We start from the raw sequence: 12500 nt of genomic DNA on the forward strand, positions 1-12500 counted from the left end.
ATATCACAATTTCTAAATAAATACTTTGCAGGGCAACTGTTGCAATTTATAATCCAATATAGATCCAATATTGATCATTCTAATGATAAATCAGTATATTAGAATGATTTCTGAAGGATCATGTGACACTTAAGACTGAAGTAATGGCTGATGAAAATTCAGTATTGCATCACAGGAATAAATTTAATTTTAAAGTATATTACAATAGAAACCATTATTTTATATTGTAACAGCATTTTGCAATATTACAGTTTTTTTCTATATTTTTGATTAAATAAACGCAGCACTGAAGAGCATAAGAGACGTTCTTTAAAAACATTACAACTCTTACTGACCCCAAACGTTTGACCGGTAGTGTGTATGTATATATACACATATAATATATTATATTATAATATTCATAAATAGAAAGTCAGTGGTGTTGGAAAACAAGATCAGCCCTTCAGCATCATGTCAGCCTGACTGAAGATTAAATATCACAATGCAAACAACACTCATATGAGCTCAAATCTAAATCAAAATATGAGGAGAGGTCATTCATTTGACTGTGGCTTTAGTTAAATCACATCGAGTGAAAAGCTTTATTCTAACTCTTTGTGTACATTTTTCAGTCGCTTGAATGCGATGACGCTGAGCTGATCTTGTTTACAAAGGTTTCCTGATGATCTCAGCATACCGCGGTGAAATGACTCATAATGAGTGAAGAACACGTGTGTGAGAGACGATCAACAAACGTTCACCATATTTGATCGTGATAGACGTACAGTCTGTTCTATTTGTGTGTTGATCGACGAAACACTGACATTTACCCAAAACATTTCCCAAAAATCAGCCTTTGGACATAAAACTTCCAGAGAAAGTAATGATAGTAGTGATAAAATACTGCGCTGAACATTAAGAACCCATCAGATGAATCAATGTAAATGAAGAAAACAAGGATGTGATGGAGAAGATTTAAAACAGAACAACAGTGTTTGTTCATCCTCACAGTGTTCTATTAGATACAGAACGAATGCGTGACAGGAACACTGAGCGACACGCTGAACGAGTCAAAGGTTCAAAGGTCACCGTCTTCAGTCACAATCCAAACACTGCAAAGTGTCACATCTGCGAGCGTCTCGTGTGCCGTTCCCTCAGAAACAAACACGGCACACGCAGCCCAGAGGAAAGGCGCACACACAGCAGGCTTATATAACGCGTGTCTCAGAGTCTCGCTCTGTCGTGTGGAATCATGGCGAGAGCTGCATCAGACGGCCGTTTCATCAGCCTCCGCTGCATTACTCTCACCCCGCCGCATTATCTGCGCTCACGAGCCGCCGCCGCAGAACACACAGGGTCCGTCAGCGAGAGCGCCGCGTGTTTGTTTGATATACAGTTTGCTAGAGAACTTTCATTCATCTGCTGTGAGATAACGCTTTAAGCCAAATCCCTGCGTCCTGTGCTGGTGTCGCAGGTGAGACGCTTTCACTGCGCCTCTGTTATCAGCAGACAGCAGCCTGTGCTCATGAAACCACCGCTGCGGCCCTCCGAAAGAGCAGACCCACACATACAGTGACACACACACACTTATATGTGCTCACACACAGTTGCACACTCCTGCACTCACACTCGCACACTCTCACACACATTCCACGTACATGCTTTTACACGTACATGCTCTCAAACACTCACAAATGAATGTCACTCAAAAAAAAACATTAAAATATATTCAAGTTTAAAAATTTTTTTGAGTAGTCAATGTGCAGCTTGTATACCATAGTATAGTATAGCTTGTATAATCGGTTTGCAAAGGCGTCATCCCAGAAGGAAGCCTCGTCTGAAGACGGCTCACAAGAAAGCCCACAAACAGTTTGCTGAAGACAACCAACAGCATGAATTACTGGAACCATGTCCTGTGGCCTGATGAGACTATAAGATAAATTTGTTTGGCTCAGATGGTGTCCAGACTATGTGAGGAGTACCAGTAAAATGGTGTGTTGTCTACAGTCATCATGGCGGTGGTCATCATGGTCTGGGGCTGCATGAGTGCTGCTGGTTCTGGGGAGCTGCGGTTCATTGAGGGAAACATGGATTCCATTATGTGCTGTACATTCTGAAGCAGAACAGATGTATTCTCTCCAGAAACTAGGCCGAACGGCAGTTTTCCAACATGATAACGACCCAAACACACCACCAAGATGACGACTGCCTTGCTGAGGAAGATGAAGGTGAAGGTGATGGGGTTGCCAAGTATGTCTCTAGACCTGAACCCTATTAAGCTCATGTGGGGCATCCTCAAACGTAAGGTGGAGAAGCAGCATGTGTCTAACGTCCAGCAATCCATGATTATAGAGGATTCCAGCAACAACCTGCAGCTCTGGTCAACTCCATGCCCAGGATGATGAAGGCAGTGCCAGATAACAATGGTGCTAACACTATATATTCACACTTTGGACAAGTTCACTTAGGGTGTACACTATCACACAATCACAAACAGTCACAAACAGTCACACACACACACACACACACACACACACACACACAGACACAGACACAGACACAGACACACACACACACACACACACACACACACACAGACACAGACACAGACACAGACACACACACACACACACACACACACACACACACACACACACACACACACAGACACACACACACACACACACACACACACACAGACACATTCTCATTGTGCCTCAGGACACGACACATAGCTGCTTTAGATCATACACAAGGAGCAGAACAATGTTAAAGCCGAACAGCACACAAAGAACGCGTCCCTGTCGACATGTGTGTTGAAACGACACGTGTCCTCGTGCGTGTTCTCATCGCCATGGCAACGGGTCAGCTGTGAACACGCCACCAGCTGTTCCCGTTCCCCAGTCATGCCCTGAGCACCCTCGCCCTCACCGCCGGCTGACAAACTGCTGCCTCACGGCGAGACGCGCGTGCGAGAGACATCACAGCTGCATCAGAGCACTAGAAAGGCAGCCGTGAGCGACGCACGAATTACACAATAACACGATGTGTGAGTAATCCTCAAGAACACTTCTCTCTCTCTCCTTCTCTCTCCAGGAAATGCATCTGAAAGTTCAATGCGCTACGCTCGACTTCTGTCTGTAAACTAAACTAGAGTCGAGGACGGCTTAAACTCCTCAAAGAAACAAGGCCCCACTGTGTGTCGTGATCCAATTTGTTGCACCGCACACGTGGGCCTGCTTCACACTGAACAAGAGACAGAAGCTGCTGCCTGACTGAGAATCCTGGCGCAATCGTAACAGATCAATCGCGTGCGGCCGCGGCCGCCATCATAATAACACTAGTAATCATAATAACAGTAATACTCCGGCGGCGCGGTTTAGATAACGTTGTTATATAATGTCAGTGGGTTTTCCTAATGCTGCGCCGTCGCCATGGCAACCGCACTCACAAACCCTCAAAATAGCATCACAGTTGAAGTGGAAGCAACCGCACTGCTTTTTTTTGCCTAATTGTATCTAGAAGATCCTCCATTTCAGCGGCCGCGTGACGTGATTTTCATTTCTATCTCAGACTATTTTAAAGCTGAACTGCAGCTCATAGACAATAAGAAGCTAGATGAGCTTACTACTGAAAGGTGATTAAAAATGGTGAAAAGCATGAAAGAAATAGCAACTAACACAATGGCAGCTGAACTGACAAAGTACGATCATGGTGAGGAGTTTCCATCCTCTCGTTCTTTATATATCTTGCGTTTCCTTCTCGAGCGTCAGTGAATGTTGTGTGAGTCTCTCGTTCGTCTTCAGCGTGAACAGATGGACCTCAACATCATACATTCACTGTTGGGAAGAGCTCAAATGTGCAGAATATGCTGGAAAAGCAAAGAATGTGCAGAGATGCACAAAACACCCCATCAGAAGATGGAAACCTCTCAACATGATCATCTGTGTTAGTTCAGCAATGACTCCGTCTGTGCAATAAAATGCCAAATCTGTGAAAGAGCAGGTCTACATGAACAAAAACAATAACTTCTAAAGGCAATTCATGATCCCTATGAAGGTGATATGATACCATAAAGATTTGCAGGCGCAGGGTACGAGTTGTGGAAGTGTACGTAAGACTGTAAGTGTAAATTAAATTTGTATGCGCAAGAGAAACTTTGTAAAGGTCTAAATTGTGTTTCAAGCGCAAGAAAAAGTATTTTCAGCATTTTACTGTAATTCATGTATTGTGAAAGTGCATGCTACTGCAAAAGAAATATGATCTGCATTCTTCCAACTTCCATTTTGCTTACACTTTTGGCACGTTTCAGATCAGATCAGAGTAAATGCAAAATGCAATCCATTTTACAGCAGGAAAAATAGAGGTCAGAACAATGCACATTATATTTATCTTGCGTTAGCAACTTTAACAATACATGACTTACTCTTACAAAACAGTAAAATGCTGCAAATATTTTTTTCTTCTGCTTGAAATGCAATTTACACCTTTACAAATCTTCTCTTGCGCATGCAAATTTTATTTACGCTCACTGCAAAAAATGCTTTTCTTACTTATATTTTTTTGTCTTGTTTCCAGCCAAAATATCTAGAAATTATTAAATCATGAAGGATTTTCTAGACGAGTAAAAATGATTGTCTTGTTTTCAGAAAAAACAAGTAAAAATTAAGTGCATTTTTGCTTGAAACAAGCTGCCAATGGGGTAAGAAAAATAATCTTGTTTACTGTTTGCAATGAGATGTTTTTGCTTAACCAAAAACTTAATTCATTTTGACAAAAAAAAACAATTTTTACTTGTCTAGAAAATCCTTGTTGATTTAGGAATTTTTTGATTTTTTGGCTGGAAACAAGCATTTTTTACAGTGCTTGCCGTCTTACTCTGCACATGCAAATCTTTATGGCATCATACTACCTTCATAATGATCCCTCTTATTTTTTTAATCCTAAACATCTTGCAGATTCTGCAGGGGGTGTAAACATATGACTTTATTTAGCCTAAACTCTCGACTAAAGCATTAAACTTCATTCTGACTTGTGAAATGTAGAAATCTGCACACTACTTTCTCTTTAAAATAAATAAAAACAAAACTGACGTTTCTTGTTTTTATGAAACATTGGAACGTTTATATAAATGATAAATCCATGTGTATCAAATTCATGTGTTCATAACCCTAATTTAAGAAAACATCTAATCTCTTCTCTGATGACAAGGACAGGACAGTAACCTCTCTCAGCATCTTGTCACTCAGCAAAGAACCAATCAATTCCACACATTTTTTCTTGCTCGAGAAGCTGTTTCACAAAAAGCAGATCACAACTTCTGTTTCATGTCGACTTGAAGGGTGACGCTTCATGACAGCGACTCTGACTGACAGACGGACTGTGAGCGGCACAGCAGCGCATGAATGATTAAACTGCTCTAATAAACTCTTTTCTGCCTGTGTGTGTGTGTCTAATCGAAGAGATCAAATAACAGCCAGCGTACATTCATCTACACGCTGCCACAAAACAGACCTGCGAAGCAGCAGGTCAGCCCAAACATCACTGCAATGAAAGAATCAAATAATGAAGCGCATCCCGACAGGATCGGAGTGGTTTTGTGTCTGCGTCGGTTCTGTTGTGTGTCAGTGCTAATCTGCAAGTGAAACTGGAGGAGTAAAGGTAGTGTGTGACGGTCGATGGTCTTCTAATGGTGTTACGTCGGTTCTCACGGGGCCGATCAGCGAGCGTCACTCCGGCCGTATCACACGCTCATCTGAACCGACCGCAGCGTTTCTACACCCGAGTGCCTGTCACGACGGATCTCAGACTCCCATCCGCCTTCAAGGGAACTTCACGGATCACGTAAGAGGGGAAAGAGCTGATAAAATCATCATGCCAGACTGAAGCTCAGAGTCTTTAATGATCCACAGACACACGAGGTCACGTCGCACTCAACTATCGTGTTTCCAGTACTGGACTCCAGTGGGATTTCTGGGATATTTCCCAGCACACAGAGCATTTATAAGCTGCTGTGTATTGATCTTGTACTATATTTATATTGTGAGCCCTGATGAGAGCTTGCTCCTGTTTCTTTCAGAAGTCTATTTCTTAGGATGCTGTTAAAGGTAGCGTTCACCTGAAAGTGAAAACCTTGCCATTTACTGAAAAATTATGAAAAATATCTTTAGTTTGGAATGACACTAGGGTCATTCCATGATAGGATGTTCATGCATAAATGTGAACTGTCCCTTTAAGATCATGTGATCACTTCTACCACACGCCGCCATTGTTGGGTTTGTTTTTTTAGTTTTATGACGCTGTGTCTGTTTTATTATCTAGTTGGACGGTGACAACCAGAGATAGGAGGGTTACTATAAATGCATTCCAATTCATCTCACTAAAATATAAGCCGTAACCTAATTCAAACACCACCATCTGATTCGTTTGACCATGTATGTAAATACAGACAAAATGTGTGTAAAAAAAACATTACACAGTAATACTTACTGCTTACTACTTAAAAAAGACATCTAGCATTAATACAATCTAAATGTTCTTCCGCCCATTCTTGACCTCACTGCAAGCTGATCCAACACAACAGAAACAGCCCTGAAAATCTCATGCTATGCCCAACATAATCTCATGCTCAGACACAACGTAATAGAACATTAAACTGCAACATATACTCTCCTTGTGCAGTCCAAAGCAAAGCATGCTGGGAATTAGACATCTGATATTTCTTATTCAGTCTGAGCTCTGCTTAATATAATCACTTAAGGATTTTTTTCTATTCAATGCAACAAACTAAAGCTCAGATCAATGCCAAGGTCAGGGGTTCGATTCCCAGGGAACGCTTGAACTGATTTAATGCACACCTTCAATGCAATGCTTTGTGAATGTAATCTTTGAGGTATAGGAAGTTCATCAGACTCAAACATTAGATAATGTCTAGCAATGCTGTGGTCACAGGTTCAATTCCCAGGGAATGCAAGAATTGATCAAATGTATACTTCCAATGCAACACAAAACAGCTTTGGGTGCAATGAACTTTCTATAGTTTAAACAGTAAAGCGTGTCTCTAGCAATGTTACGGTCGCAGGTTCGATTCCCAGGGAATGCATGAACTGTTCAAATGCACATATACATGCGGTTTTGGATAAAAACGTCTGCCAAACACACTGTGTAAATGTAATTTCTGAGTGCAAACAGTGAAGCAAATCTCTAGAGACACCACCATCATGGGTTTGATTCCCAGGAAGTGCAAGAACCAATCCACTGCATACCTGCAATGCAATGCAAGCAGTTTTGAATAAAAGTGTCTGTGAAACACATTTCAAGTACATGTAATATCTGCAAACAGTGAAACGCATATCTAGAAATGCCATGGTCATGGGTTCAATTCCCAGGGAATACATGAACCAATCCAATGTATACCTGCAATGCAATGCAAGCAGTTTTGGATAAAAGCATTTGCCAAATGCATCACATGTAAATGTAATCCCTGGGAGCAAACAGTGGAGTATGTCTCAAGAAATGCCATGTTCATGGGTTTGATTCCCAGAAAATGCATTAACCATTCCAATGTATACTTGCAGTGCAACGCAAGTGGTTTTGGATAAAAGTGTCTGCCAAACACATCACATGTAAATGTAATCTCTGAGTGCAAACAGTGGAGCATGTCTCTAGAAATGCCATGGTCATGGGTTTGATTCCCAGAAATGAAGTAACCAATCCACTGCATGCCTGCAATGTAAGCGACTTTGGATAAAAGCATTTGTGAAATGCATCAAATGTAAATGTATTCTCTGAGTGCAAATAATGGAGCATGTCTCTAGATATGCCATGGTCATGGGTTCGATTCCCAGAGAATGCATGAACCAATTGATTGCATATCTGCAATGCATCGCAAGTGTTTTTGGATCAAAGCGTCTGGCAAACACATTACATGTAAATGTAATCTCTGAGTGCAAACAAAATAGCATGTCTCTAGAAACACTAATGTCATGGGTTCAATTCCCAGGGAATGCATAAACTGATCAAATGCACATCTTCAGTGCAATGCAAGCAGTTTTGGATAAAAGCATTTGCCAAACACATTACATGTAAATGCAATCTCTGAGTGCAACCAGTGAAGCACATCTCTAGAAATACCATAGTCATGTGTTCAATTCCCAGGGAATGAATGAACTACTCCAATACATACCTGCAATGCAAGTGGTTTTGGATTTCAGTGTCTGCCAAACACATCACATGTAAATGTAATCTCTGAGTGCAAACAGTGGAGCATGTCTCTAGATATGCCATGGTCATGGGTTCGATTCCCAGGGAATGCATGAACCAACTGAATGCATATCTGCAATGCATCGAAAGTGTTTTTGGATAAAAGTGTCTGCCAAACACATTACAAGTAAATGTAATCTCTGAGTGCAAACAGTGGAGCATGTCTCTAGAAATGCCATGGTCATGGGTTTAATTCCCAGGAAATGCATTAACCAATCTACTGCATGCCTGCAATGCAAGCAATTTTGGATAAAATCATTTGTGAAATGCATCAAATGTAAATGTAATCTGAGTGCAAACAAATTAGCATGTCTCTAGAAACACCTATGTCATGGGTTCGATTCCCAGGGAGTGCAAGAACCAATCCACTGCATACCTGCAAGGCAAGCAGTTTTGGATAAAAGTGTCTGCCAAACACATTCCAAGTAAATGTAATCTCTGAGTGCAAACAGTGGAGCACATCTCTAGAAACACCACCATCATGGGTTCAATTCTCAGGGAGTGCAAGAACCAATCCACTGCATGCCTGTGATGCAAATGACTTTGGATAAAAAAAAAGAATCTGCCAATTGCCTCACAAGTAAATGTATTCTCTGAGTGCAGTGTCTGTATATTTCAGTGGCGTACCTGTGGCCTCCACCATGCCCTCCAGGATCACCACGATCTCCAGCTCCTCATGTGCCAGGTGCTCTTTGGAGATCTCCCAGAAGGGGCTGTGCTGATTGATCTCGTGGCAGATGATGAGCGGAGACACCAGGAAGAGCCGGTCGTCTCCGGTGTCGTAGCCCACGTTCATGTCCGTCTGATTAAGAGGGATGAACTCTCCCTCCTTGGTCTGTTTGGACTTGATCAGTTTGGCTCTAATGGACGCCTCCACGATGTGCGAGTTCCGAAGGTCCCCGACGCGAAACATCAGACAAAGCCGGCCGTCGCGCATGGAGATGACGGCGTTGGTGGAGAACACAAGAGTCTCAGCGCGCTTCTTGGGCTGCGAGATCTTCACGAACATGCAGCCCACCATGAAGGCGTTGACGATGGAGCCCAGCACCGACTGCACCAGCAACAGCACGATGCCCTCGGGGCACTTGTCGGTGATCACCCGGTGGCCGTAGCCGATGGTCGTCTCCGTCTCTATCGAGAACAAGAACGCGGACACGAAGCCGTTGAGGTTGTTGACGCAAGGAGTCCACTGGTTGTCTCCTATGTGCTCCAGATCTCCTCGTATGTAAGCGATCAGCCACCACATGAAGCCGAAGAAGAGCCACGTCACGGTGTAAACCAGCACGAAGATGAACAGGTTGAACCTCCACTTGAGGTCCACCAGCGTGGTGAAGATGTCCGTCAGGTAGCGGTAGGTCTCCCGCACGTTTCCGTGGTGCACGTTGCACTTGCCGTCTTTGCGGACGTAGCGCTGGATCTTGGCGCGCTCCCTGTCCTGCAGAGGTTTGGGGACGTCGTCCCGCGCCTGCTTGGGCAGCTTGGGCTGTCGAACCGTGACGGTGCTCTCGACATCCTGCTCCATCTGGACTTCTGGAAGGTTCTGGAAGGAGAAACAGAGAGAGAGAGAGAGAGAGAGAGAGAGAGAGAGAGACGGGATCAGTGAGCGGCGGCACATGTCTGAGCCTGATTACCTGGAGCTGCTGTGGGCCCATCAGTCCTCAAAACACAGAGCATCACCAAAGCCCATTTACTCCATCTGTACTGCTCTATAGCATCATATCAGAGTGCTCCAAGAATTTACAGGGCTTTAGGGTTAGCTTGATGCCACAATTTTGGCTTCGGTATGATACCAGAGAATCTGATACCTCAGAAATTCTTACCACAGGTGACAAACAAGCAGCCTCAAAAAAAAAAGCAGAATTAAAAACAGCTTGAAACAGCTTAAGAACACTGCTTGAAACCCTGCAGTGACAAATGTGTGGCTTGTTTTCAAGCATAAACACATAAAAGACATAAACAATAAAACTGAAGTGATACAATTCAATTTTTTTTATTATTATTATAGGACTATTATTGAATTATACCAAAAGTGCAATCTACCAATAAAAACACATTGCACATTACATAGAACAAGTGCCATTTCTATTAGTTTGCATTTACACTAGACAAGTTGTTCTAGACAAGTTCAAGGAGACTTTCTAAAGCCCTTGTATTCCTAAAAAAAACTGTATTTCTATATTCATCTGTGTCCTCTAAGATGTAAAGGTATTACTTTTTTGTTTGTTTTTGTTAACCTGGCAATACTTTTACTTAAACCCCCCACCCCTTTTTTCTGCTCAGAACTTCCGGTCAAAGTCAAATGATTCACAATCCCACTCCGAACTTCCAATCTAAATCAAATTATTGACAAAGTTCCGATCCAAGTCAAATAATTCACAATCCGGCTCCAAACTTCCGATCTAAATCAAATGATTTGTGTTATGCGAAGTTCCGATCAAAGTCAAATGATTCACAATCCCGCTCTGAATGTCTGATCTTCATCCGATTAGAGCGCTTCAAAATGGAAACATCTGGTTTTTGCTAGTGAATCGCTTGAACTGATTGATCAGTCATAAGTTTGAATCAATCGAAGCGATTCCAGCATAAATGACTCACTCAGCTGATTCTGTTCATGTGTTTCTCCTTTCACGTATTCAGCTATGTTTACACAACACTGTCACTACTACTACTGGTTTACCTTGCTAGTTTTATGAAATTAACTGAAATAAGCAAAAAAAAAAAAAAAAAAAAAGGATTATATTTTTTGAATTGTGCTTATTGAAAAAATTCAACAGTTATTTCAAAGATACACTGTCTTTAAAGGAGTAGTTCACTTTCAGAACAAAAATGTACAGATAATGTACTCACCCACTTGTCATCCAAGATGTTCATGTCTTTCTTTCTTCAGTCTTAAAGAAATTGTGTTTTTTGAGGAAAACATTTCAGGATTTTTCTCCATATAATGGACTTCTATGGTGCCCCTGAGTTTAAACTTGAAAAATGCAGTTTAAATGCAGCTTCAAAAGACTCTAAATGATCCCAGCCGAGGAAGAAGGGTCTTATCTAGCAAAATGATCGGTTATTTTCTAAAAACCATTTACAACTTATATACTTTTTAATGTCAAACGCTTGTCTTGCCGAGGTAGAAAAAATGAGCATTTGAGGTTAAAAAGTATATAAATTGTAATTTTATTTTAGAAAATAACCCATCGTTTTGCTAGATAAGACCCTTCTTTCCTCGGCTGGGATCGTTTAGAGTCCTTTGAAGCTGCATTTTGGAAGTTCAAACTCAGGGCACCATAGAAGTCCACTATATGGAGAGAAATCCTGAAATGTTTTACTTAAAAAACATAATTTCCTTACGACTGAAGAAAGAAAGACATGAACATCTTGGATGACAAATGAGTGAGTACATTATCTGTACATTTTTGTTCTGAAAGTGAACTAATCCTTTAAATAATTCAAGGAATATTGGTATTTTCAAGGGTTTTCCAGGCCTTAAATTTCAAAAAGTCAAATTCAAGTGCTTCAAGCTCTTTAAGCACCTTGTACAAACACTGTTTTTTCACAGCTGTGAAATATAGAAACAGTAGTGTATCAAATACTGAAATGAGCAAAATCAAATCAGCTCTGGCGTTTTCTACGGGTTACTGTACACTGATGAACTCCGGCCTCACATCTCATTGTGTGTGTGTTCCGAATGTAATATGGCACATAATAAAAAAAGATGTCTTATGAATTTCTTATCTTTTCATATTTGAAAGACATTTTTGTCTTTACCTCAATATCCTCCTCCTCTTGACAGACAGACTGACTCTGAAGACTAATTCTGGTGTCATCAGTCACTGGCAGCAGCAGACAACAGACAGACAGGTAATTCAATTGGCAGTGCATCACACACACACACACACACACACACACACACACACACACACACACACACACACACACAGACACACACACACACACACACACACACACACACACACACACACACACACACAGCACACACACACACACACACAGCACACACACACACACACACACACACACACACACACACACACACAACACACACACACACACACACACACACACACACACACACACACACACACACACAGACACAGACACAGACACACACACACACACACACACACAGACACACAGACACACACACACACACACACACACACACACACACACACACACACACACACACACACACAGACACAGACACACACACACACACACACAGACACACACACACACACACACAC

The 12500-nt window shown here is 41.8% G+C and overlaps 1 protein-coding gene across 1 annotated transcript in view; it reads right to left on the reverse strand.

Annotated features, from left to right (window-relative positions):
- kcnj6 (potassium inwardly rectifying channel subfamily J member 6) overlaps positions 1 to 12500 on the reverse strand; it is a 40610-nt gene that overhangs the window by 6128 nt on the left and 21982 nt on the right. Inside the window, exon 2 of the mRNA XM_073829631.1 lies at positions 8869 to 9781. Coding sequence (XP_073685732.1) covers positions 8869 to 9763 — 895 coding nt within the window. The 5' untranslated portion in view covers positions 9764 to 9781. The remainder of the gene's footprint in view (positions 1 to 8868; positions 9782 to 12500) is intronic.

Source organism: Garra rufa, chromosome 23 (assembly GCF_049309525.1).
Source record: "Garra rufa chromosome 23, GarRuf1.0, whole genome shotgun sequence".
Taxonomy (NCBI): domain Eukaryota; kingdom Metazoa; phylum Chordata; class Actinopteri; order Cypriniformes; family Cyprinidae; genus Garra; species Garra rufa.